At 34.0% G+C, this 23,279-nt stretch overlaps 2 protein-coding genes across 2 annotated transcripts; both read right to left on the bottom strand.

Moving 5' to 3' along the window:
- Positions 1-3,875: 3,875 nt before the first annotated feature.
- LOC102588315 (tubulin beta chain-like) lies at positions 3,876-6,404 on the bottom strand. The gene is made up of 3 exons (XM_006342506.2): positions 5,993-6,404; positions 4,876-5,145; positions 3,876-4,622 (listed from the first exon to the last, which is right to left on the bottom strand). The coding sequence occupies exons 1-3, from the start codon at positions 6,396-6,398 to the stop codon at positions 3,943-3,945; spliced, it is 1,356 nt and encodes a 451-aa protein (XP_006342568.1). The 5' UTR covers positions 6,399-6,404; the 3' UTR covers positions 3,876-3,942.
- Positions 6,405-7,396: 992 nt separating this feature from the next.
- LOC102588646 (dentin sialophosphoprotein) lies at positions 7,397-15,634 on the bottom strand. Its single transcript, XM_006342507.2, has 2 exons — positions 15,375-15,634; positions 7,397-10,797 (listed from the first exon to the last, which is right to left on the bottom strand). The coding sequence occupies exon 2, from the start codon at positions 10,679-10,681 to the stop codon at positions 7,667-7,669; it is 3,015 nt and encodes a 1,004-aa protein (XP_006342569.1). The 5' UTR covers positions 10,682-10,797; positions 15,375-15,634; the 3' UTR covers positions 7,397-7,666.
- Between the last annotated feature and the right edge of the window lie 7,645 nt (positions 15,635-23,279).

Raw genomic sequence — 23,279 nt, 5'->3', positions numbered from 1 at the left:
GTGGCTGTAATATATCTACAATATATAAAGTTTATCCAATATTCGTGTATTTTTTTAAGAATTTGCTAGAATTATTTTTTAAAAGAAATTCTCATAATTTAGTAATCTTAAGCTCCTCTTGAAACTTGAAATTTACATTTTTGGAGTATGTTTGGATATGTATTTTATTTGAAAATATTTTAAAATTTTGTGAGCGGAACTTTTAAAATTCAAAAATTGGTGTGAGCCAGTTTTGAAAACTTGAAAATGTTTGTAGATAAGATTTTTTAAATTTAATCAAATTTTATGATCAATAGATATTTAAAGATAAATTATTATTATTTTATGACAAGGGAAATTCGCAGCCGCTACCCTTTGGATGCGCACATGGTAAAACCCCCGCTCATATGCAATAGCTCGCAAACCACATAGGAGAGGTAACCCGCATTAGGCAAGCCCGGTGCGACGAGCTCGACCCAGAAGGCAAACCCCTTGCATATTAGTTAACATAATTTTTCAAAACTTAATCCAAAATGTATGATCAAACACTTGTTTAATTAGCTTCTCCAATCGTTTCCTCTGTTTCGATTGTCTCACTCCCTTCATTTTATATTAATTATCAAGATTACGAAACATATTTATCCCAATTTACTAGTCATTTACTTAAGATAAAATTAATTATTTTTACTCCATTTTGCTTTAATATTAACTATTCTTGAAATAAAATTAGCTTGACTAATCTTATTCTTAAATAAAGTAATACATTTATTTATTAGAAAGAAATTATGTTAACTAATATGAAACGAAAAGAATAGATGTTAAGAATAATTTGTTATGAAAGTCGTGTCTTGATTGAAGTTAACTAAAACTTCGTCGTCTCAACTCCTAACTCCCAACAAATAAAAGATGGAACACACTATGGGAATTTGATATACTCCTTTCGTTTCTTTTTACTTATCATATTTTGTTTTTTAAAGTTAATTTGATAAATTTTTGAAATTAATCTTGATTACATTAATTTGATATTTTAAACTAAAAATTTAGATACTCAAAAACTATACAAAAAAAAATATAAATTACAATTTTTTTGTATATGAATATGATGAAAAATACATTACAAAATATTAATCAAACTTTTATCGTTTAACTCCAAAAAGAAAAAGAAACAGTAACAACTAAAAAGGAGCCGATAGAATAATATTAGCTTGACTAATCTTATTGTTTTCTGAAATAAAGTAATATAATTTTTGTATCAAATTGACACAACTTTTATTCCCAAGAAAAAGTTTCATGACAATAAAACTTAGTAGTTTCGTTACGTCTCTTTTTCAGAAAATTAAATAATATTTGACAAAAACAAAATTAATACTTCTTATCATTTTTTATTAATAAAATATATACTCTTAATCTAAAAAGAAAAACCTCCCCGGCCTCCTAAGTTCTCCAATTCGAATTAGAGAAGGAAAGCTAAAAAATAAATCATTTTTTTTATATTTAAATATCTTTGATTAGTTATTTTTTTCTTAAAAAAAAACCAAACTTCGAAAAAATATGATTCAAAGTAGGATTATACAATGTGCTTCATTCAATGAAGATGAAATCAACGTGTCCAATATTTTGCTGGATCTAAAAGACCAAATTGAAGAATCTGAAAGAAAGGTACTGAAAATTATGAATTTTACACTTTTCAATTCTTTGTTTATGCTCAATTTCATTTATATGTTTATTATTATCGTCCTAATTTACTTGGCATCCTTTTAATTTCGATAAGCAAAACAATTTCATCCTAATTTACGTGGATTTAGTATTTCAAAAGGTAATTAAACTGTGAGAGTTTATTCGATTAAAGTCATTGAACTTTGTTTTGTATCAGTAAAATCACTCAATTTAAGGCTTTTATCTTTCAAAAGTACTCAACTAAAGTTAGTATTAATAAAACCAACATGACAATGAATAAAAGGACTCAAAATATTATTCAATTTTGAGAATTTTTCTAACAAAATCACTAAACTTTATTTTGTATCAATAAAATCACTCAACTTCAGCCTTTATATGAAAACTTATTATTAAACTTACGTCTGAGATGTAACAAACTTCACCAGATTCATGGGCTAAATTTAAGCCAATTAAAATATGTTAGATTAATAAAGTTACGATTTGTCATGTTAATTTTTTTTAATGATAAATAGAGTTGAGTGATTTTATTGATACAAAGATTTTGAGTTGAGTAATTTAAATGATGAATTTAGTTGAGTGATTTTGAAAAATAAAACCTCTAAGTTGAGTGATTTTATTCGTACAATACAAAATACGTTTAATAACTTTACTAGATATTTCAATCCCTATATACTATAATTTATATATTTTTCATATATGTAAATTTTATTCGATAAAAACTTATAATTTTCGTATTTAAAACTTTAACATTCAAACTTACGATATTAAATAAATTAGAACAAAGAATATACAATTTTTGTTTGAATTCTTGCCTATGCAGATAAGAGAAAAGTTGATGCGTAATATAGAGAAGTTGACTCGATGTAGAGAATCCCTAAGACGGGTGAGTGAGTTTGTAAATTATTTAATAAAAAATATGTTTTTATTTTTCAAAATTATCTTGTTTTTTGGGAGTACAAGTTTGAGCCGTGAAAATAGTCATTAATATTTTGCATTAAACACAATCTTGGAGGTGCGGTCTTTCTTCAAATCCTACTAACATGGAATGCTTAGTTCATTGGGTTACTCTTTTTTATCCTCTCTTTTATTATCTCCATGTAACTTATAAATCATATGTTTAAGCAGTGAAAACAATCACTAATTATTGTATTACAATAGATTGTGTCTCATCACACCCCTCAGACTGCGTCCCTTTCCCAAACTCTACTAATACGTGATGCTTAGTTCATCAGTCTACTCTTTTTCTTCTTCTTTATTTTGGTCATGTGTTTACTCCTTCCTAATTCTTTTGTCTAAAACTTCTTTTTCTTTGCCGTAATTGTACAGGAGGTGGAGATAGTACAAAGTTATAATAACAAACAAAATGCTTACAATGTTGAGTTAAAAGCAATGAGAGAAAAGGTAACTAATGAAATCCTCCATATTTTTCACTTTTTATTTGAAATCAGTGTTTGACCATGGGAATTTTAATTCAGCTTGAAGTTGTATTTCAAAATTTAGTAAACAACTTATAACTTGTTTTCCATCTCGCTTTTCACTTTTAAAGTTATATTTAATTACACTCAAACATGAACATTATTTTAAATTATTTTTCTTACAAAAAGTATAATCAAATACAATTTTATTATGACGTTACTAAATGTTGCATTGATTACTTGCTAATTACAGGTAATGACGAACTTAAACAGACAAGAACTAGAGACCAACCATATGTTACAATACCCAATGGGCCAACTGCCACAATTGGGCTTTATGAACCATACAAGCCCAATAGAAATGGGCCAACTTCCACAAGCACAGCCCATATTCTCATCTACTAATGGATTGAGCTATACAGGCCCAATAATTGGTATGCCTAATATTGCTGAAAGAAAGGCCCAATATTCAGAAGCAAGGAGAAAAAGGAGGATGAAAAGAATTGAAACTAAGAGATCATCTGGTTTAATAGATAATTAGATTTGGTGTAATTCGTTTTAAATCATTTATTGTATTTTTTTTTTCATTCACAAAAGAACAAATAACACAGAGTTCATCCAAAGTACAATAAAAAAGCTAAAAAAAAAAAAACATAAGCAATAACAAATCCAGAAACAGAAAATAAATGAAGATGTAGTATAGGGGTTCATGGGTTCGGTCAAACACAGTAGCTTTTCCGTAGACCCTGTATTTGTACTAGAAAACTAATTAAATATATATATGTATATTAACCTATGAACCCCTATCAGTGAACCCCCAAACTCTTAATTCTGGCTCCGCCTCTGAGTAGTAATACAAAAATTTGAAAAGTCATTGACCTTCGTAATGCTCATCAACGCCGTCATCAAAATCTTCCTCAACCTCAGCAGTAGCATCTTGGTACTGTTGATATTCTGCAACCAAATCATTCATATTACTCTCAGCTTCAGTAAATTCCATTTCATCCATTCCTTCCCCAGTATACCAATGCAAAAATGCCTTTCGCCTATACATGGCCGTGAACTGCTCACTCACTCTCCTAAACATTTCTTGAATGGATGTCGAATTGCCAATAAATGTGGATGCCATTTTAAGCCCAGTTGGTGGAATGTCACACACACTAGACTTCACATTGTTAGGGATCCACTCAACAAAGTACGACGAGTTCTTATTTTGGACATTGATCATTTGTTCATCTACTTCTTTAGTGCTCATTTTCCCCCTAAACATAGCAGATGCTGTTAAGTAACGCCCATGACGAGGGTCAGCTGCACACATCATGTTCTTAGCATCCCACATTTGTTGTGTAAGCTCTGGAACTGTGAGGGAACTGTATTGCTGTGATCCACGAGATGTCAGTGGTGCGAATCCCACCATGAAGAAATGAAGACGTGGGAAAGGGATTAGATTCACAGCCAATTTTCTCAAGTCTGAGTTCAGCTGACCGGGAAATCGCAGACAACATGTAGCACCACTCATTGTTGCAGATATCAAATGATTTAGGTCACCAACTGCAAACAAAAAGGATACTCCATTCGTATCAAACTATCAATTTATATAACGTTGCTTAACTAAACTCGATGATTTTACATCAGGATTTAGAATTAATAAATTCCATTTTGTTGCCCTTTTTGTAATAAAGTTTGAGCTAGAAGGTTAAATGTAATAATACTCCGTTATTTTAGGAATGATGCGATACATTTGGAACGTTCTAAAATGAAAAGAGTATGATCATTTAAGTTAATATCAAAGAGAGGAACTTACAAGTTGGATTAGTGAGCTTTAGAGTCCTAAAACAGATGTCGTAGAGGGCTTCATTGTCGAGGACCATGCATTCATCAGCATTCTCTACTAATTGGTGCACAGAAAGTGTAGCATTGTATGGTTCGACAACAGTGTCTGAAACCTTTGGAGATGGAAAAACAGAGAAGGTGAGCATCATTCGGTCTGGATACTCTTCCCTTATCTTTGAAATTAAGAGAGTTCCCATGCCGGAACCAGTCCCTCCTCCAAGTGAGTGACAAACCTGAAATCCTGGCTCATAAAACAAAAAACGAAGATTGTAAATAAAATAAACAGAGGCCCAAATTTAAAATGTAGATAAATACAATCCTTCTAAAATTCATTTATGTTCAAAGACTCAGAAAAGACTAAAGCATTTGTGGGAACCCCTAAAATGGATAAAAAATCAAAGTGTGGTCGATGTGAGAGATTCTCGTTCTACAAATCTTAGGCGTTCATATCTCCAGAAAATCATGGATCATTGTATGGTTTTTTCGATATAACATTCAAATTTTGTACTATAAGTTTTGAGAAAAGACACTAGGCAGTAAGATCCTTGATTAATTTCAACAGTATAAAAGACAAGGTGATCGAATCCAACTTTCCAGCGTTAATTCAGATCGTTTACTGAAAAAAAGAAGGAAAATGCATCATATATCATAAGCCCAGCTCTTTTTTTGGACGTGTCTCACCATGAAGGTGCATTTTAGATCATAAATATGCCACAACTTTTCCATATGTTTTGTCCAAAATGTTTCTTATATTTTCTTAAACTACATATCTTATCAAATACTATACATCTGTGAATGTACATTAACAGAGACAAATACTATTTTATACGTTTGCATACAATCATTCAGGCATCATACGAACAAACTCTATCCATAATTATAAGCATTATAGCTATCATTGTCGCCACAGGTGATTAACATCAAACAGCCAATTATTTCATTATCTATCCATCAAAACTTTTACTGAAACACATTTCACTTTTCGATATTAAACTACATGATTTTACCAAATATGAGAAGAATTGCAACATTTTTCACATAGTTTTCGAATATCTAAACTTTGGAAGCAAAAAAATAATATTGCAAACCTTGCATGCAGTCACAATACTCAGCTTCTTTACGAACAACATCGAGAACAGAATCAATCAACTCAGCGCCTTCAGTATAATGTCCTTTAGCCCAATTATTTCCAGCACCAGATTGTCCAAAAACAAAATTATCAGGGCGAAAAATTTGTCCAGAAGGGCCAGATCTAATACTATCCATAGTACCGGGTTCGAGATCCATAAGAACAGCTCTAGGTACAAAACGACCAGCAGTAGCTTCATTGAAATACACATTAATCCGTTCAAGTTGTAGATCAGATGCACCTGCATTACCAGCATTGTAACGTCCCGTTGGATCAATGCCGTGTTCATCACATATAACTTCCCAGAATTTTGAACCGATTTGGTTCCCGCATTGCCCTCCTTGAATGTGTAAGATTTCTCTCATTTCGTGTTTTTTTTTTTGCTTTTGTTTAGAATGGAAATGGAAAGAAAATGCGAAGAAATAAAGAGAATATTGTGAAAAACAGAGAAGAGTGGTTATGAGGCGACGGAACAAAAATGCGGACGAATTGAAACCGCTTGCCTGATCGATAGGGACAAAGGCCCACGTGGCCACCGTCAAAAAGCTCGTTTGGTTGAGAAATAAGTTATTCTATGAAGGGAAAAAAAAGATAAATATACCTTCGAACTATCGTAAATGATATGTAAATACCCTCTGTCATATTTTTGGACATTGGTGCCCCTGCCGTCACCCTTTATGCTAGCAGACATACACGTGACATAATATTATCGACCGACGCGACATTTATTAAATATCTAATCAATGAATAAGATTGCGCCATATGTCTCTATTTAGTTTTCCGTTAGAGGGAAGAACATATATGCTCTAGTTTTTGGACGGCAGGGACACCAATGTCTCAAAAGTATGACGGAAGGTATTTACATACCATTTACGATAATTTGAGGGTATATTTATCTTCTTTTTTTCCTTCTATGAATGACGGAGGAATTAGACATGTTACACTACTACAACTTACAAGCATTAATAATTGTTGCATGGCTCAAACTCGTGATCTATAGTTCTCACACACACTTTACTATGTCTCATCCAACATTTGAAGCAAAAGTAATTTTAGCCCTTAATTTGATCATTCATCTTATAAACATTATTATTATGTTTATGTTGTGTTGTTTTTTTCAAATAGTTCTAAATTATAAATAAGAACTGATGATGGCTATAAATTTTGTTTAAAAAATTGATGTCTATTTTCTAAAAAAAGACAAAAACTAAAAAGGTACGTCTAAACAGACATCTATGAGGCTGCTTCTCTCTTAACCACATGTCTGGATTCCGAGCCCCGAGTATCTTTGAAAATGAATACAGATGAAACAGAGACATTCTTCTAAATTTCTTTTGGTGTAAATGAGAATTACAGTTACATGTAAGCTTGCTTAGTAGCAAATACCTAAGAAATGTGACCAGAAGGCCCAGAATAAACAAGTTAGAAACATGCTGAACAAGTAAACTTTTGCACCTATTCTTAAAGTAATGTCAAGAATCATATTACATTCAGAAATTGTCTTTATTCAACTATATTGTGCCTCCCTCCCAGTTTAAATCAATATAGACCCCCTCCTTCTACCTTTAATTTACCTACTGCTACAAGACACTGGCCGGTAAATGATTTAACGACTGGGATAACAAATTGAAGTTTACTTCCATGGTGGTGGATGATGTTTGAAAGGGGAAGGTTCCCAGCCATCATCTGGTTCTTTGCGTTTCCCACCGATACTCAAACTGGTTGAGGGTTGCATGTTCATCCTGAAGTGTTCATCCATCGTTCTAGCTTGTCCTTGATCAAAAAGCTGCCTCAGACCTCCGGTGTCTTTATTCCCACGATCAAGTACTAAGCCAGTGTCGAGATCCAGACCACTTCGTGATGGCCAAACTCCGTTGGGAACAGGTGCACTTCCCATGTTTAAAATGAATGATTGTTGGGAGAAAGATGGTGGTATTGCTGAAGCAGATCCGCCAATTTGAGGTACAACAGGAGCCCCCCTGGAATCCACCATGTAAGGAATATGACCACTGGGTCCATACATTGATGAGGAGAAAGCCATGGGAGGAACTGGAGCAATGCCACTGTAACCAAAAGCAGGAAGAGGGGTATATTGAAATGGAGATCCCATTCCTAAAACTCCTCCACCTCTTGCAACATTATGCTCAACAGCGTTTTCCGCTACCCTACCATTTGGAAAAGGAAAAGACTGAGCAGCATAATCTTTACGGTTGACCTCTACCTTCACGCCCATGATGGACACAACAGTATCACCTGATTTTATTCCACCAGATGCATTAGAATTCTGAGGTGGTTTCTTGAAGTTGTTCAGATTTGAGAAATCATTGAGAAAAGATGACTGGTCATTTAGATCAAAGTTCCTTAATGAAGGCTGCTTTGATGATGATGATGATGAAGGTGACTGGCTCGGATGACCATTCCTCAGAGACAAGAGTGATCCCTCCATCCGCCAATCAGATGGTGCCTCACCCTCCTCACTTGCACAGTTAAGATCCCACTCTAACATTTCCGATTTTCTTGGACTGGCTTCACGAGAAGATTTCCCTAGAGGAAGAGCAGATGATAGTGAAACTTTCTTTTCAGGAAAAAGGTCTGCAACCCTATCATCTCCACCTTCAGATACATTCAGATCAATATCATGGAAACATTGCATTTGCTTTGAGCTGCTGGCATTCCCGCCAGAGGAAACAGCCTTCTCACCTCCAGGAATCCGGCGAGGTGATGCAGGCCGAAAAGCACTTGTTGCAGCGGATCCTTTCCATCCAAGAGTTCCTTCAAACTGTAAGGGAGTAGCAGGTACTCCAGAGGCAGCTGCAGCCCTTGAAGCAGAAACAACAGAGACAGAACTGGAGATTGGATTTCCTGGGCAATCTATATCATCTGAGCAAACCTCTAGATTCAGATCAAAAGTGCACAGAACTTTGTCGACGTTGGTTTCAAGATCCAAAGTGGCATCAACAACCTGAGAAGATTCCACCTTCACAGTTCCATTGATTGGTCTAGCTTCTGAGTTTGCAAGTGAAGCTTCAGTCGAAGGAGCCATTCCTCTTGATACTTCCTTGTTAGAGCACTCGAACCTTTTTTGGCGTTGTTTTGCACTACTAGAATCTGGGCTACCAGGCTCATGAACTTTACTCTCCTCTATTTTCTCAGAAGAACTGCAACTCTGAACTTCCCTCTCCACTTCTATTGCAACTTGTCTAGCTAATTCTAAAGGATCCATGATGCCATAGTCAAAATCAATATCACTTTTCTTGCCAAACACACCATGGTCTCTACCTCCTTTTCCTGCTTCTTGAAATTCACTTTCATTTTCCATATCATCCTCACTGTTGTCACTAGTGTGTTTGTCCTCACTGTTGTCGCTAGTGTGTTTGTCAGCCTGATCAACAACAGAATCTACGGGATGTTCCAGATTATGCTTGTCGGAGTCCTGCAATATGTCATTGTTGCACTTTCTGTTTTCTGTAGCTTCAAGCACTATCTTGCTGCTGCCATGATTTTCAGGTCTGCTATCATCCACCGGTGTCTTTCCCTCGGGAACAGCCACTGAGACATCACCAAAAGTAGAATTTCCGCTACAACTCTTTTCGTTGTAGACATCAGTTTGTTTTTGTAAATCTGATCCAGCAATAGCATCCAAAGCTTCTCTGATATCAGTAACTAAAGAAATAGTTCTGTCTTCCAATGATTTAGACACTGCGGAGTTGAATTTCTCAGAACTTCCGACTTCTTTAATGTGACTTAAGTGATTAATTGAATCTGAAACAGGAACATCTGTCTGTTCATCAGCAGGACCAGGTCTCAATACTATAGAAGTGCACGTATTTGACGTATCAATAGCATTGGTGGCACACTCTGCCTGATGTGTCGGGTGTTCAACCTTGTGACCTTCAGTAACCGAATTTGACAAAGAAGAGCCTGGAAACGCATCCTTCATGTGTGTATGCTCTAAATTTTGGTCGGATGTTGCGGTATCTCCAACCCTAGATTGATGGATATCAGACCTTGAAGACAGTATCTTACTATTGCCAACATGTTCCTTGGTCTTTTCTTCTCCAGAACCTCCTTCCACAGACGACGGTTCAGACAGCCCATTTTCCCCAACGAGATTCGCAGTATCTCTTGTTTTATCATCAATAGATGCTTGTACTTTTTCAATACCCACTGAAACCATACAGTCGTCTTTCCCTTTATTCCAACTATCAAATAATGTCTTAGCCCTCTCTTGCACCTTAGAATTATTGTGGCCAAGGAGGCTCTTCACAGTCAGCCAGATTCCAGAAGATACAGACTTCTTATCATCTACATGCAGCCTTTCAACAGCTCGCAGTAAAAGATCAATCAAATGACTAATTGATTCATCTACAAAGTACTCACCTGTCTCATTTCCAAATCTTAGAGCATCCCGTAACCAACTCTGAATAAAGCTGAGTCCATCTAGCTGGATAAAGAGTTCAAGACATTCTTTATTCTCAGTTGCAGCTATCGTGCTTGCAACAGCAGACCACTGCTTTGTTGTTTCACCAGCATTCTTGACATCACACTCTCTTTCCTTCTGCATTATGGAGACTAGATCCTGGACTCGAGAAGGAGTTGTGAGCCCATTACTCATCTCAGTCAAGGTAAAGAAGTCCTCGAGTTTCATAATGTAATAGTAACTCACAAATCAGGACTTCCAAGATGTAAAGTGATTCTTGTAACATCTACCCCTTGCATGATATCTGAAAAAGATAAAGAAAAGGAATATCCAGCAACCTCCACCTGCAAAAAAACATTGAAAATTGATCCAAAATATTAGTTCAATAGATCTAATAGACACGAAGATTTGTTAACATGACCTTCTACTTGAGAACTAACTAGTTGTTTAAACATCATTGGGAGATACAAAGGAATGTTAATTCTTAACGTTGCATCAATTTTGCCTTTATTAAACAAAAAAACATTCAAATAAAGCAAACAGAAGGCATGAATGGTCGAATGTTCACAAAGGCACGCTTAAGCCCTAAAGCGAGACACAAAACATGTTGAACACTTCGCCTTGCTTTATGGGCGCTTCAATGTTGCCATTAAGGCTCTAAGACATACTTTTCCTTGCCAATGAGAGTAATCCTGAAGATGTGATATTAAACAATTGATATTTTTGTTTATCATTATTCTTTTTCAATTTCTTTGTCCCATATATTTGTTATTCAAGCTAATGCTTATTAATCTTGGACTACACATACATAATTTGAATTTTTCCCCCAATTGCACCGTTTTCCATTAAAGTCAACGCTTTATTTGCGTTTTGCGCTTAAAACCCCAAAGCAGCTTAGAGTTTTTTTTTTGCACTCTTTGCTTTTGATAACACTGCAATAGTCCTACAAAGTGGCAACACTAATTTATGCCTCAAGAGCTCCTGCATCACCAAACAGATAAGACACTGTTGTAAATAGTAAATCCGACTATTTCATTTTATTCCCAACAATTAACATCATATCAATTACATGAACCTAGGACCTGACTCAATCAACAAAAAACTATATCATAAAGTGATAGTTACCCAAGACCATATAAAGTGACAACTCATTCCCTCAATGCCCAGGCCTCGCTATACATCAAAACAAGGAGAGGTGAGGATCCTCTTTCTATGGTTTAAAGCAACCCTCACCTCCTCATGAGCTACCTTTTGGAATTAAGTAAGGCCCAATGTCCATTCTTTTCACATGTTATAAGAGCAGGCATGTTCGGGGTTCAAATTTCACCACCATGCAAAAAAGCAAAAAAATTATTTCCACGTATTTGACCCATGAAAAAAGAATAAGGCTCACATGTAAATAAGCATGCTGAGACATAGCATAATTCAATAATTAAGTGTGGTCTCTTTGCACTTCCAGATGAAATGGCCACACACTCCGACACATTGGAAAAGATATTTCTTCAAAAACTATAGACCAATGATATGTGATCATCAACTAAAACAACATTATCACCTTGGTAAGTTTTTTTTTTTGACAGTGTTAATAAGAATTGGCTTTTCTATATATATATACAAAACAAAAACAGACCTAGTGAAATACCAAATAGGACCCCAGAAGGGTGAGGTGTATGCCAAACCTTATCCCAACCTCATGGAGGTAGAGAGGTTGTTTCTGAAAGACCCTCAACTTAAGTATTGCATCCGCCCACTTGATATTCTATTATTATATTGTAAGCAACCAGCATCACAATATTTCTTTTTGTGATTCATTACTAATCCCCACATATGTAACAAGTTAATTTTGGCATATGCTATACAAGTCTAAGAGAAACGTGAACTAACACAATAAAACTAAGAGGAAAACGACACATTCATTAATATATGCCAAAGAAAACTTTAGTTTTAGTACGTGACATACATTGTGCTACTCCCAACTCCCAATACAATATTCTTTCCCTTTTCATTTATTACGATTTCTCCTCCTTGTAAAGTTGAACGAAAATTGAATCTAGTCAGTTTAAATTATTTAACATTAATGTTATTACTATCGGAGATGGATTCAAAATTTAAATTTTATGGGTATATGTAATAACCTCAAGATAATATTCAATAATAACGGGATTCACAATCCATTATTTATATATACTTACGGAAGGTTCTGAACAAAAGTTACTGTGTTCACCTGAACACGTATATGAAACTCTAGATCTGTCCCTCGTTATTACCTTTCTATTTAATATATATAATAGAATTGCTCTATATATGGAGATAGTTCTACTTTTCATACTATTTGATTTTTTTCAAAAAAATTGGTCTATGCATACTTTCCAACAATAGAATATCAGAAAGTATTTATAAAAAAGGTAGAATATTTAACAGCATTGAAGAGATTATGTGAATAGTTAAATTTTTGAATTGGCTCATGCCTTTTAAAAAAATTGCATTGGCTCATGCTCTAATCACCAGTGTTGTCAAAGGTGCACTTAAGCCCTAAAGCGAGGCTCAAAACGTGTTGAGCGCTTCACCTTGCTTTATGTGTGCTTCAGTGCGTCATCAAGGTTCTAAGACATACTTTTCCTTGTCATTGAGCCTCTACTGAAGAGGTGACACTAAGCCATTGATATTTCACTTTATCATAAAAAAAAATTCAATTTCTTTGCTCATATATTTGTTATTCATGTTTATAATTTATTAGTCTTGGACTAAATATATATATTTGTACTTTTTTTCTCCCTTTGCACCTTTTTTCATTAAAGCTCATGCTTTATTTACACTTTGCACTTAAAGCCCCAGTGGACATTAGAGCTTTTCGCCTTTGATAACACTGCTAATAACTCCAGTCCCAGATAATTGAAGAAACCAAATTTTTGTATGGTTAATGCTCTAATAACTCTTGTCCTAACTTAGCTTAGCAAAACATAGTGAGCATGACAAGTAGGATCACTTTTTCCCTTTTCCATTTTTTTTGGTTGAACCTAGCATGGAAAATGGATCTTTTCCTATAATCTGGATAAAGGAAACAAAATTACGGATATTTATGACTAAATACCCAGAAATATCCAGCCAAGCTTATGTATTCCAAGTTCTGAATTGGGATATCTTTTTATTACTTGCTGGGTTGGAGCACCTTCAAACTTACCGCCACTACCTCAGACATCTTTCTATGACACCCAACCTGACATCATCATGAGTAAGACTCCCGATATAATAGTAAAAGAAATATGCGTACATAGATTGACTCATCAAGTTTCATTAAAATAGGATTTGTGCTATCTATTGATAAGACTGAATCGGATCGACTCAACTGATATGATAGATAGGATGGCAGTTAGCGTTATATTTATTTAGGCCTTGTCTCCATTTCATTATCTTCTGCTTTCCTTGTATAGTTTGGAAGACAAGACAGAAGACAATGAAATGAAGAAAAATATTTAAGTTAATTTTTTTTGTAAGATAACTAATTTTATTGACATTTGGGGAAACCCCATGTACAAACCGTATATACCAAAAATAAAAGGACCTACACCAAATTGTGGTTGTCACAAAAGAGATTCAATCCCATAAATAAAGTTTATTATCATATGTTTATGCGGGATGGAACGCCCTTAATACTTTTGGCACTTATTATCAATAGTTGACATTTTTTTCTTTGTGATTGTAACAATCAATTCAAGCAACGGAAAGAATCGCAGTAGAGCACCCTGAGTGCAAAAGTATATCCATGCTGCCCAACATTTGAATACATTTTCTCCACTGTCAATAGGTTCAGAAATTCGGTCTTTGCTAGAGAAATGTCTGTAGGAGTTAACTTAACATCTAAATTCAAGACTAACATGTAGGTATCCTTCAGGGCAACCAGATCTTCAGCTTCTTGACAAACTTAAGATTGCTACAAATGCATAGAAGCAAATTTGAACCTCCTGCTGCTAGGTTCAAAATGCTACTATTCTCCCGGCTACTTTTTGGCTAGTTAAGTCTGCAAAGAAGAACAGGCAAATATAGGATAGGTAAATGGTATTCCTTCTTCCTTTTCTCTCTCACATCCTTCCGCGTTTTGAGCCTTGTCGAGAAGTTCATAAGATCAACTAGCCATGTTCATAGAACTTTCACTTTACTATTTTTTTGTTTGATAGCCGAGAAATTTTCACGGGCCAGTGGCGCACACTTCAAAGGTAATGGCTCCACCCCTCTACCTTTTTCCATTTAAACACTAGGCTTTTGTTTGTGGAAAGAATCGAACCCGTGATGTGCGTCTAACCCACACATCATGTGCCGTGTTCTTACCACTGGATAGTTATGCAAATTAAAGAAAAACCAATTTACAATTTTGAATAGCTTGGCAATTGTAAAAGAATCTTGAGCATCCAACCCAAAACCTTAAGCAAAGGAGCAGAATAGCTCAAGACCTTTATAAGCCCATTGGAAGCCTTACACAATCCTCGGGGGACGGACAACTATATAACTCAACAGCAATCACAAAATTAGTATTATTTCCAAAAACAGAGAAAAAGCTAACACAAACAATAACAACACTTCAATCAAAATCACTCAGCTAAACAATATAAATCTTCACTATCCATTTCCCTCTATTTGAACCACTTCAATTCTAGAAAACAAACCTAAACCCTAAAACAGTTCAAGCTGAGCCAAACAAGATACAAAAACAAATCCCCCAAACCTCAAAATAAACCAATCAACACACAAAAACCAGACAAGAATTCATTTACCATAAGCCTAAAAATGCCTAAAAATCATACCTTTACACAACAAAAAAAAAATCAAAATTACACAATAGATGCAATCAAGATTAACCCAATTAACCCAATACTCCAAAATAATTGCATTAATTAAAAAAACTTCAAAAAGCAATAAACTTTACCTGAATACAGAAAAAAAACCCTAACTTTGTCTCCAATTTGAAACTTCAAAAGCTCAATTTTTTTGCTTCGTTTTCGCTGTAGATTTCGAATTCCACAAATTGGGTATCAGTAATTTTAGCTTCTGGTTCACTATTTCTCTGAATTTTTTTCAAAAATCCCTGGTTTGTCTCTCGTAAGAACACAGAAAACAAGAAAGGACTAACCTTTCTTCTTCAGCTGTCCTTTTCTTTTTTTTGTTTCTATTTTTAAGTGTACCCTCTTTTTCTCTCTCTTTATTTATCTTTCTTCTTTTTTTTTAAATATAATACTACTAACATATTACTCCCATCGTTTCAATTTATGTAACGCATTTCGAATTTCAAGATTCAAATAAGACTATTTTTGATCGAAATTTTTTTCATATATCTTTTATTGTTAATTATTGTGAATTAGAATAATTTTTATGTAGTTTACAAATATATATATATATATATATATATATATATTTCGTTTTAAAAAATTGAAGATGTGATGAGCAAATTTCCGAATCAAACTTAAATTGTTTGACTCTCGAAAAATAAAATGTGTCACATAAATTGGGACACAGGGAGTAACATATTGTTATAGTAAGTTAGAAAAATCGTCACGTGCAGTGGATGATGTTGCTACTTTCTTAATTAGAGATTTTGGGTTCAAGCTTTAGATATAAAAGAATTCTTAATATAAAGCGCTACCTCCTAAATGAGGCTCTGACCGGCGCGAATCCGGAATGTAATGGCTTAATATATTGATAGCTTTTTTTATTTGTTCGTAAATTTTATTTAGATACACAAATTGTGATTTATCTCTAATTGAATATCTGAATATATAATGAAGTGTTTTTGTGAGAAACGAACTAGTTATGCAAGATTATAATGTACTATCTTATTAGCTTCATATATTGATAGCCTTTTAAACTTGTGAGCAAAATTTTATTTAGACATTTGAATTATGGTTTTTCTCTAATTGAGTATTTGATGATAAAATGATTTTATATATTGTAAATTGATGAGTTGATTTGGATTTCCTTGTTCAAATGACGATTGTGTAGATAAGTTAATCACTTAAAATATGTTACCTTCTTTAATTTTACGAATTAGTTTCAACAAGTCATCAAACCTCAGACAAGTTTCAATTGGGGATGATGTGTATAATTAAGCGAGATGACATATTTTAAATGATTAATTTATTTATGTAATAGACAATTGAGATTACGTGCAAGCGTTTTTTCCAAAATTTGAATTGAAAGAGTCAAATAAGAACATTTATCATGTGTTCATTTGCTCGATTAGAACAAATCAGAATTAAAACATCCACATGATATTTATTGAAAAATTTAAGGAGCTGATCATTGTATTAACACTTATATTATTTATTGAAAAAATTCTAAAGTTTCATACATTTTTATTTCATTACAGGTTTTTGGTATCCTTAATTTTAATTTATAACTATTAAAATTATGGAACTTATATTTATCTTTTTGGTAGTTAAACTAAGTGAACCTTGTCTCTAAGTCTATAATATGTATACCTTGAGCATTTAGATGGAAGAAAAAATTGTTAATGATGGTACTTTCATGTGGTTTACCTAAACTTAATGAAAAAGAAAGTCAATTTAGCATAATTTGTCAATAATTAGTCAAATTGATGATACTTGTTATAGAAAAAGATACCAAATAATCAAACCAATAGAAATGTCTTTTATATAATCTCTAACAAACAACAATAATATATTCGATTAATTTCATATGGAGATTCTAAAAAGGAATACATGAATACAATTTTATTCTTATTTTGTAAAAATAAAAAAATTATTTTCGATATACTTCAAAATATATATAGTCAAAATAATGGTGATACTTTTTGTCTACATTTCTAACTAGTGGACAAAACATAAGTCATACTTTGCCATCCTTTATGGACTAGTGCTTAATATATTAATATAAAAATCATGTAAAAAAATATATTATATTATAATTTTAATACGATTCAATAATATGTAAATTACATTTATTTTATCAACTAATATACCATGCATTTAAGATTTATTGCTATAATATAAAAATTTATATGTAATTACCTTATAAATAATTGAGTATGTAACTATATATATATAAAACTTAACTTTTTCATTATAATACATAAATATATGTACTTTGTGTTGTGGGATACGCCCACAATTATAGTGCTTCTGTTAATGGCACAAAAAATACCAGTTGTGTGCACGTATAATTAATGAATCAATTAATAATCTAAAAAAAAGGACCATAGTATTATTATTTTTTAATGGTAGATAGTACTTATGTCTTAGCAAAATCTAGTACTTTTAACTGTGGGAAATGAAATCATTATATATTATATAATAAACAAACCACATAATTAACCGACTAATGTTGTATTCATTAAAAGATTTAGTTATCTTTAATTTGAGATTATAAGATTTTTTTTATTTTTTTATTTTTTTAAATTTGTATCAAGTCAAAATAATATAAATAAATTAAAATAGAGAAAATAATAGAACCTTGATCACTCAAACTGACGACTTTAGGGTTGTTATTATACAAACTACACAATTAACCAACTAATGTTGTATCTATAAAAAGATTTGTCTATCTTTAATTTAAGATTATAAGATTTTATTCTTATTTTTTTTATCTTTTTAAATTTGTATCAAGTTAAAATAATATAAATAAATTAAAATTGAAAAAATAATAGAACCTTGATCACTCGAACCGACGGCTTTAGAGTTGTACAAAAAAAACTTCCTAAGTGTAGAGAATTTTAATATTTTTTAATATTATGTCTCCACAAAAACTTGATGCGATCAAAACCTAAATAATTAAAAGAATTTGAATTATAATATGGTTTAATTAGTCATATGTGGGGTCCAAGTTTAAATATTGAAATGCCCATTTGTCTATCAAAGACTTGCATAAAATATTATTGCCATCTTTATTGGGAAGGACACTTACTGTGAGCTTGATAGTTGATTGTATTAAAAATGTTTTCTCCGATTTTTTCATATTCGATTGATCAAGAATTATGAAAAAAAAAATTCTTTAAAAATAAAAAACATAACTTACTTAATTGAACAGAAAAATAAGACGAGAGGGAGTTGTTCGGATGGTAAGCACCCCCTCCATTTCAACTCAAAGGTTGCAAGTTCGAGTCACCAAGGGAGCAAAAGGGTGGGAGCTCCTAGGGGAGGGTAAAAAAACCCCAGAAAAACAAGTTTTGTAAGTAATGTTTCCAGGTTATTGTGTAGACAATAAAATTCGCGTCGAGAAAATAATAATCAAGAACGGAAAATTATGCAACAATCATTTTATTGATTTAAAGTGCGAGTGTTACAATCTCTATGATTCCTCTGAATTGGCCTTTTCGAATATAATTCAAGAGCTCTTGAGCTTGTTCTTGAATTTTGTTCTTGTTCTTGGACTTTAATCTTGGATTCAAGGGCCTTTGGAGCTTGTTCTTGAATATTTGATGAACTTGGACTTTAGATTGATCTTGATCTTGATCTTTCTTTAATTTGATCTTGAACTTGATCTTGACTTGAACTTTATTTTGATCTTGACTTGAACTTTATCTTTGTCACGACTCAGGCCGTCGTGATTGGCACCCACACTAACCCTCCAATGGGAGAACCATTACTACAACCCAAACTAAACAACTTAACCGAAAACTATGCATTTAAAGATACGGAAGCAGGTTTAAATGCGGAAACAAAATAAGGAGTTCCCATAAACTCCGTGAATTTAACAAACAACTATCAAAACATTGCGAAAATATTCCCTAGAACTGAAAGTCAGTGTACCAAAACTCTAAAAAAACCATAAATCTAAAGAAAAAGGGGTACAACCCCAAAAGCTAAAATAACTAAACATCTAAAGTACTAATCTAAGTCAGAATAAAATGGATTGAGCAAAAGGAGAACTCATGGCAGCCTGGAAGAACTGGCTCACCCTTGAATTCGATTTTATCACTGATCTCCTAGATGAGGTCTGTCAGTAGCCGCCTGAAGATGCCCTGTACTCAACAAAAAAAAGAGCAAGTGCAGTATCAGTACACAACCACAGTGTAATTGTAGGATCACGCGGCTATTCCAGTAAGTGAAACATATCAAGCAGTCACAACATAGTAAACACGCATATACCGAACTTATACAATATCAGTTATCATTTAAGGAGCAATGTACCATTTCACAATTTCAATAATATGTATATATGACAAGTTAATGGTCCTCTCATGGAACCCATACCCAAATTGTTAGTGTGCCGGATCGTGACACCCGATCCAAGTTAGTGTGTCGGAACGTGACACTCATTGCAATATGTATGTCGGTACGTGACATCCGATTCCAGTTAGTGTGTCGGAACGTGACACCCGCCCCATTCAACATGCCACAATCACAATCACAATATACATTCTCAAAATCATACCATCAAGTGTTGATTCATGACTTACAAACATTCATTCATACTCATTTGCATTAGGTGTGATCAATAGTGCAACATTCACATACATACATGCATTACAATGAAGCAAATACTAACATACATCACACAAACATGAAATCAAGTCATCACCTACCTCAAAACCAAGCTTGAATCCTCCTAAGATGCGTGATTCTTCCCTTTCCAGATTCTTTCCGTTTGTTCTAGGTCTACAAACAATCAATTCAATGCGAGGATCAATAATTAAGGTCTAATTTACCCAGATTATAACAAATCCAATTAACCCAAGACCAACCCATGATCCTAAGGTGCAGCTAGGGCTTTTCCCCACCATCCAATTCGGTTCAAAATTCCTCCCCCAACAATATATAATCAAGATTCTAAGCTCTACGGATCGAAAAACGGATTAGGGGAGTAAAATCCTTACCTTTAGCACAAAAAATAGTGGAAAACTGTCAAGAAATCTCCTGAGGTTGTCTCCTAGCTCTCAAGAATGAAACTTGCAGAAAATAACCTTTTTTGGGATTTATTTCCGACTTAAGTCGCGACTGACCCGCTATGGCGACCCTCATCCCGCCACTACGGCCCCGCCCTGGCGGGAATAATTCTGCCACAGCGGCTTACACAGAGATAGAGAGTCGAAAGTTGAGTTTCAAACCCCCATTGCACAACACACCTTCAACCCATGACACTCAGAAACTACCCGTTCACGCTAAGATCAGTTTCGGAAGTTCTATTCGCTCAAATTCGATTTCGTAAAGTCGTACGGCTTCCTTAACGTCTTAGCTATCTACTCGTGTGATCAAATTCATAATTAGATCTCTCATTCATTACCAATTTTGTCCAAATATGGACTAGGCTAGGAATTCTCAAGTTACTACCAAAAAAAAATTCGGCCCTAATTCTTTCCCTGTTGGATTTTCTATAACGACGGGAACACGACGTTCAATCTTGATCTTGACTTCTAGTTGAATTCAAGGGCTTCGAGCTTGATCTTGAATTCGGTGATCTTGATCTTGATCATTCTTGAACTTGAACACTTAAATTCTCGAATTCTTAAACTTGTAGCTTGTAGAGAAATTTGTGGCTTTTGATCCACGCTTTCTCTAGCTTGAGGACCCCTATTTATAGTTTTAAAATATAGGAGTTGTGTTTAGAAGAGGACTCCCTTCGGTAAATTAGATTTAAGTGACATGACATATAGGCTTCATGGAGCTGGTTTAATTAAATTCATATTTATTGGATTAAAATAATTAACCCAATTATATTAATCCATAATATTTATTTGGACTAATATATTCATAAATTTAATATAATTCGAATCATTTTATAAATTTATATTTAATAAAGTTTAAATGATTAGAAATGCCCATGGTTCAAATCTTGTCGAAGTGCACACTTGTTACTATTGAAGATAAGGTTTGAAGTATCTAGTAAATTACACACACATGCTTATTTCAACATTGCAGCTCAAAACTGCCGATTCCATTTCATCGAGTGAATAATTTTGTTCTTTGGTCACAAATAAATGTAGTGAACAAAATGAAATATTTCCTCTATTATAAATTTGGTCAGCTGCATGTGTTTTATTACTTTGTGGGCCATATACATAAATTATGGGAAAAGGGTCAAAAAGCATTTTAAACCATGTGAAAGGAAAAAAAATGTCATTCCTTTATATTTAGGCTCAAATATACCTTTTTAGTGGCGACAAAAGTTGCCACTAATACAAACTTTTAGTGGTGACAAATTAAATTTTTGGTAGCGACGAAAGTCGACACTAATAAATACTTTTTGTGGCAATAAATTAACCTTTTGGCGGTGACGGAAGTTGCCACTAATAAGGACTTTTAGTGGCGACAAATTAACCTTTTGGCGGCAACTAAAGTTGCCCCTAATATAGACTTTCAGTGGCGACAAATTTACCTTTCGCGGCGACTAAAGTTGCCACTAATACGGACTTTTAGTGGCGACCAAAGTTGCCACTAATATAGACTTTTAGTGGCGACAAATTAACCTTTTGGCGGCGGCGGAAGTTGCCACTAATACAGACTTTTGGTGGCGACAAATTAACCTTTTGCGGCGACTAAAGTTGCCACTAATACGGACTTCTAGTGGCGACATCCTAACCTTTTGACGGGTGACTAAATTTGCCAATAATACGGACTTTTAGTGGCGGCGACTAAAGTTGCGACTAATACAGACTTTCAGTGGCGTCAAATTAACCATTTGGCGGCGACTAAAGTTGCCACTAATACAGACTTTCAATGGCGACAATTTAACCTTTTGGTGGTGACTAAAGTTGCCACTAATACAGTGTTTTAGTGGCGACAAATTAAACTTGTGGTGGCGCGAATACTGTCTTTTAGTGTCGACAAATTAACAACTTTTGAAGATGCGTATCAACATCAACAACTTTGGAGACCATTCTTGCATATTCTCTTCGTGTTCGACATGCAAGCATCAATGCCTATTTTTTTTTTCTTTATTTTTTTGTGTTACTTTTTTTGTAGATCACAGGAAGCAATATTTATGTATTTTGGAGGCTACACAAGAATTTGATCTTAAGGTGTGAAGGGATGGATATGCATCCCCACCTTAAGAGGGGTAATTTAAAGGTAATCTTATGGCGTAAAGAGGATGGATACGCAATCTCGCCCTAAGAAAGCTAATTTTATGGTATTCTTAAGGTGAAAAGAGGATATATTTACATCCCCACCCTAAGAAAGGTAATCTAGAGGTATTCTTAAGGCGAAAAGAGGATGTATACGCATCCCCGCCCTAAGAAAGGTGACTTCATGACATTCTTAAGGTGAAAAGAGGATGAATACGCATTCCTACCATAAGTAAATGTAACTTTATGGTATTCTTAAGGCAAAAAGAGGATGTATACGCATCCCCGCCCTAAGAAAGGTAACTTTATGGTATCCTTAAGGTGAAAAGAGGATGGATAACTGATGGACTGCTACTTTAGGATTCAAGCCAAACATTTCTTTATAGCTCCAAGAGAAGACGTCCCTATATTCTTTGAGTAAATTCACATAATCGATTTCTTCATCAACTTCTAGAAAGATACTCAAGTAAGTTGGCCTTGGGTCTTCATCAATGCCAAGGTAACTTCCTTTAAGGGATGTATTGTGATCTTCTCCTTCTTCAAGTTCTGGTGGAACATCTCTAGCATCTCCCTCTTCTAGAGGATCATTGTCATTAATAGATATATGACAACACCAGACAATATTTTCCAACTCTTTATCAATCTTTGTTTGAGGTAAGGAATCGTACTCATTCTAGATTGTAACATGATATGAGGAGCCTACACTTTCTTCATCTTCCTCACGCTCCTTGGTGTAAGCCATAATGTGAGTCTTTGCCTTTAGTTCCTCTTTACAAGAAACCACAAGTTTCACTTGTCGCCTCATTCTAGAAGGAA

This window comes from Solanum tuberosum, unplaced genomic scaffold (assembly GCF_000226075.1).
Source record: "Solanum tuberosum cultivar DM 1-3 516 R44 unplaced genomic scaffold, SolTub_3.0 scf00034, whole genome shotgun sequence".
NCBI lineage: Eukaryota > Viridiplantae > Streptophyta > Magnoliopsida > Solanales > Solanaceae > Solanum > Solanum tuberosum.
This window is presented reverse-complemented; position numbering and strand designations above follow the sequence as displayed.